Below are 5,734 nucleotides of genomic sequence, written 5' to 3' on the forward strand. Positions count from 1 at the left end.
ACCACAGTAGTCACTGAGTAACAAAAAAATCAGTGGAGCACAACAGTGGTTGCAGTGGCTCATTTAGCTGCACCACAAAGAGAGCAGAGAGCATGGTGGTTTGTATTTCTTCCTAATAATCTGAAAGTCTCCAATTTGAACACTGATGGCTTGTTACATTTTTTTCTTTTTTTCTGATTTGGTAAAACTCCATTTGTGATCTGCATACAGTGCAGCTCTGCAAGCAGGAGGTGGAGAACAGGATTTATTTCACCCCAAGAGCGTGGCTCATCTCACCACAGGACTGGCACCTCCATCCACAGGGACCAGCCACTTCCCACCCACCTGTGCCGCTCCAGGCACCTGGTGAGGTCAGAGCAGACACCCACCCTTCACCCAGGTCCAGCTGGATGAGGGAAGTGCTGTTTTCGGGGACTTGAAGTGAGCGCATGCAGAGGTACTACAGACACAAATGCCAGAGGAGAAGGCGGCATCATTCTTTTGGCAAAACACCAGCTTGTACAACAGATCCCCACTCCACTGACTGTCCTGCCTGCTTCTGGGTGGCAGGTTATTTCTGGCCTTGCTGACAGCCGTTCTGGTGCTCACAATGACTGTGGGTAGCAATGCTAGCTCTGACATTCAGACTTAATTGACCCTCATCCCTCAAGGACACGGAGCAGAACAAAGAAAGGATACGCTATAAATACACTGAAATAGGACAAGCATCCTTGTCTGGAGGGCCCTTTGTCTCTCCTGTCATCATCATCTTGCCCAGGGGTTTAATGAGAGTGTAGGCTCTCCGTGGTGCCGGTCCCAGGCATGAGTCCAGGAAGATCCACATGGCTTTGTAGCCCATGGACAGTGTCCAGCCCTGGCCCGGGGAGCACTGGTCCCAGCTATTATCTCCTGCCTACTGAAGTGCATTCCCCTGGTCCTCCTTGTCTGCTCAGAAATGTTACTTATCCCGGATGGCTCCCTTTGTAGCTTGTTGAGTAGGGTGGTGTGTTCAACCATTTCTTCAGCAAAAGCCATAAATACCAATGTTTCAATCTAATGTGCAACTGCCACCAACAAACATCACCTGCTCAAGCAAAAGACAGGACAACATTCTAAGCTAAAACATGGGTGACACACAGGGTGGCCTATGTTATTATCTGCATGTAGTGACATCATCAGTGAGGTCATTCTTTGAGGCAAAAGAGGTCTCAAAATAGTAGTAGTTTTGGTTTTTTTTCCATGCATGTAAACCTGTTCTGTGTGATTATATATACATGACATACCGGTTGATCAGCTCCAAGTGATTTCAGCCTGCTTTTCTGTAACTCCATCAAAACCCAGAGAAGATGGATGGGAATCAGGGATGAGTCGGGTCTGCAGGAATTCTGGATAAGGCTGCTGAAGTGAGAGCAGAGACCAGTAGACCAGTAGAGAGCAGAAACCAGTAGAGAGCAGAGAGCAGTGAGACCAGAGAGACACTCACCTTCCACTTGCTTATTCCACTTTAATATTTAAAATTTCAAATATTTTTACTAAACCATTTGTCGGTCCAGTCCTAACGATTACAATGATAATCACAAGATCACCGTAAGTATTAAGTGTGGTTTTATAATATCCTAAGAAACTCAGTTGAATGGTATTATGTAGTAAGAAATTAAAAGTATTTTTCCCGTGCATTTTTTTAAAATTTTATAACTCTATTTTAAAAATAAAGATAGTATGCCCTGAATCTGCAATATAAAAAAGCAGCTGCCTTCACACTTGAACTATGTATATGTATATTTGAACTATGTATATGTATATACATACACACACATCCCTCTCAGCCTGCACAGCTGTTAATAAATATGGATTTTACATTTAGCCAGTAACTGCTCTTCAAGGTTTTTTTCCAGATGCTCAGGGACAAGTTAAACATCACTTTGATTACAGGGCGATGCATTCCCCATATCAAAAACTAGCAAAGGGAGCTCCTTTGATAGCAAAAGAGACAGCCAGTGGTGATTAAAACAAGCAAATGTCCTGGGGAAGTGTTTGAAGTGAACGGTAGACCCTGATCAAAGCACAGGTAATGTAAGCAACACAAGGCTAGCAGGAGGAAATCCTGTCTTTGATTAGGCCAGCAGAAAATGGAGACAATGGGTAACTTTTGATACAAAGGCCTTTATTCAGGTCTACCATTTGGTCTGATAAAAAGTGTTGTCTCCCTACCCGTGTCGCTTCTCCTGTGCTCGCAGCCACCGCTGAGCTATGGCAGAGGTAAGTCCTGCTGACAGACATCACTGATGTCACACTGTCTAAGAGTTTATGGGAATAATCTCAGATCTTAATTATTCCAGTACAGAAATTCAGCTCCCAAGGAGAATTTATTTGAATTATTGAAAGAGAGCTCTGTCAGAGGAAGAAGAAACAAGCAGTTGAAAGATGTGTTTGTCAAAGCCCGACACTTCTTTTACAACAATGGCAAAAACCTCTATTTTCCAACATGGTGAAGGCTACCATAGAGCGACGCTGTCTGAAGTCTCTGTCTCTCACAGTCTCTGGCTTTGTGCAACTTTTTTCTAGTGACTTGAGATATTTAGTTTTTTCTTAACCTGTAGCTTCACACCCCTCTGCCCTGCATGGCTGTCTGGTTCCTGACAGATTGAAAAAAACAGCAAAACCCTTCTGGCTGCTTTTCCAAGAGCTGCAAAACTGACAAGAGGCACATCTGAGAGCAAGCAGAGAGCTGAGAGGAGCCCTCTCCAGCTCACGTTTGCAAGGGGTTCATTGCTTCTCAACCCTTCCTCATCTCACAGCATCAGCTTCCTCCACCCTGAGCACTTGTGACCTCCACAGGAAAGGAGGAAGGAGACTGAGTTGATGATGAGCGCCTGAGCCCCCTGTGGAAGAGCAGAGAGAGAACGGTGGGACAGGGAGGGAGTAGAGAAAGGTGATTAACTGGAGTGAGAATTTCTGCAAAGACAGCATTTGCCATTGAGATGGGCAATGACTTGGAGAAGAAAGAACCTCAAGTTCATGTTTGGGCTATATAAGGACATAAAACAGATTTTGGGATTGGAATTGGTTTATCCAGAACATCATTTGGGTGCCTTGGAGAAGTGTGGGATGCGACTGAACTGGGGGGAGACAGGAGAGAAGTGTGGCTCATTTGTGAGAAGCTTGTTTGAGACTGCCTTCTTGTCACTGTGGCACATGTGAGGCTCCTCCAGGGAAAGAAGCAAGACAAGGACAAGAGAGACAAAATGTTAAGCCAAACCTTTATTTTATAGTGCTACTGAAGTGAATCCTTTAGTGAAGCATTTTGATTGAAGGTAATGCTGACACATGCCCTGGTTGTTGATCTGCCAGTTTGCTTCCAAACCTTCTGTGATCAGAAGAACATTTTCACTAGCTTGCTCCACTGCCAGGCAGGCAGGCAACCAGGAATGAGACAGAGTGGCTGACTAATTTCCAAATGTCGGGGTTTGCCTTCAACTCTCTCTCTCCCCTGAGTTTTACAGAGACAGGCTGCCTGTTTGTGACAGCAGTGCCTTGAGGAAGAGGACTGTTGCTGCTCTCAGGACACTGGCTACGGATGCAGCACACTGCTCCTGAAGTCTCATCACACAGTAACCCCTGTGGAACTCATCTTCTCTCTTTCTTCAGGGGCTGGTTTTTTGGTTTTTTTCTCAGTCTGTGTAATACTGTGTGAGAAGCTGCTGCAAAGTCCTGTGCAAATGTCACTTCCACTTTCCTTGTCAATGAAGAGCTGAGCTCGTTACAGATCCTGACTTTGCGCCAGCAAGTACCTGTATATTCCCCTTGCAGAGAGATAGCGTGTTGTGTACAAGACTCCAGAGAGCATGTATATAGTTTAACAATAACACATTGACAAATGATTCCCTCTCAGACACAGAAGAGACAGTATTTCCCAAAATAAACACATGCCCCATCCTTCCATATTCCTGCAGACAAGGACCTGGGGAAAAAAATGAAATGGTAACCTTTCCCTGAAAGCCACTCCACAGTCCTTGCCAGACTAGGTACAGCAGAGTCCTCACTGGGCATGTTGCATAGCTGGCACATTAGACCTAGGCACGTGGCTTGTAAACACCCAACAGCTCTCAATGTAGGAATTGACTCTTTAGCAGTCAAAAATCAAACCTTGAGGTATATTCAGAAGTAAACAAAAAATTCCTGCAATTCTTAAGAAATGGGGGGTGAGAAACAACCACCAGTTATTGCCCATCAGATTGCTCACACTGCAAACTATCAGGTAGTTTTGGCTGCTGTGTTCTGCTCAGGCTGTACCTTCTCTGAAAATTCTCAGGGGTGATGCAAAATGGGGTAACTACATCTGTAAGTCACATATACATGGGTAAACAAAAGAAAGCTACATGAAAAGGTGCAAACAGAGAGACTGGAATGGAAACACAGGAGCTCTTCACTAGGTACATTAACAGAAATTTGAGAAGAAATGGGGGAATAGGAGCCCCCTCTCCCTCAGGCATTTCAGCATAGCAGTTCTTGGTTTTCTCCTTTTCCCCTTCCTTTGGCTTCTTCTTTCTGTGTTGCTGACCATTTTAATAACTGCTTTAAGGGTGTTATTTTTCTCAGTACTGTTGCCAACAAACTTTTCTTTCCCTTTGCCACATTTCTTTCTCTCTTTTTCTTTATTGCCTCTCTGGTTAAACACCTTGCCCTAACGCTGGGGCGATATCCCTCAAATGCACACTTCACATTTGCTTATTCCTCCCCATGAGCCAAAACCTCAATGATCTTTGAACTTGTCTCCTTATTCCCTGCAGAAAACTTAATAGCACAAGAGGCTCTTCTTCTCTCCTTACCTTTTTCTTATTTCACTGCTTCTTTTTCAATGTCATTATCTCTCTTTTCCACCACCAACACAATCACCTCAAAGCAGCCTCTGTGTTTCTTGTCTTCCAACCTCTCCTGAGACTCTCCTCATTGAATTTCCCATAAGGATCTCTGCGAAGATCACAAGACCTGTGGAAACCCCTGCCAAAGTGATGAAATATGTATCGGCCCTGCCTGCACTGATAGCGATAGCCCTTTGGAGCCTCACTTGTCAATCATGAACTCTGCTGTTCACATGGCATCCTGCAGGGACGATAAACTAAGCACGGACTCCTGCAGAGAAAATAAAAGCCAGAAGGGCTCCCCTGGGGCTTCACATTACACTGGAACTTCAAAAATATAGGGATAAATGTATTCAACCTTTGCAAGACAAGGAAGCGCAGCAAAATGTTACTGAATGACTCATTTAAAGGAGTTTCAGAAATGTGAAGGAAATACACAGGTTGAGATGCAAGAGTGATACGGAGATAAGTGGTATAAAACATTAGGAAACTTCACAGGGAAAACGGGATGGGGAGGTATTATAGGCTGGAAATTCAAAGTTGCATAAATAGGCAATCAGGACCAAGCTGGCTTAGAAAGGCCTAAATCTGTCTCAGCACCCCAGGCTTTCTAATAGTCAGTGTTTGTCTCTAGACTATAAAGTATTTTACGTCCTAAACCTTCTGTAGCTTTATCAGTTCTTTGACCCATATTGCCATCCTCCTAAACTAGGTCTAACCTAATTTAAGTGGCAGAGGACATACATAAGGGAATATCCTTGCACACAGGGCCGTAGTCTTTTTGAAAATCATAAAAGCTTAAAGTAGTTAGCAATTTCCCAACCAGTGACATCAATAAATTATATGAGGAAAGCAGGTTGGAAATGAACTGAATCTTTCGATGAAGCACATGA

The 5,734-nt window shown here is 44.1% G+C and overlaps 1 protein-coding gene across 1 annotated transcript in view; it reads right to left on the minus strand.

The window, feature by feature from the left end:
* Positions 1–430, minus strand: part of TRIM67 (tripartite motif containing 67) — a 43,254-nt gene extending 42,824 nt beyond the window's left edge. The window contains exon 1 of the mRNA XM_010004234.1: positions 325–430. Within this exon, the coding sequence (XP_010002536.1) occupies positions 325–430 (106 nt within the window). The remainder of the gene's footprint in view (positions 1–324) is intronic.
* Between the last annotated feature and the right edge of the window lie 5,304 nt (positions 431–5,734).

Source organism: Chaetura pelagica, unplaced genomic scaffold (genome assembly GCF_000747805.2).
Source record: "Chaetura pelagica isolate M959 unplaced genomic scaffold, ChaPel_1.0 scaffold708, whole genome shotgun sequence".
In the NCBI taxonomy this organism is placed as follows: Eukaryota; Metazoa; Chordata; class Aves; order Apodiformes; family Apodidae; genus Chaetura; species Chaetura pelagica.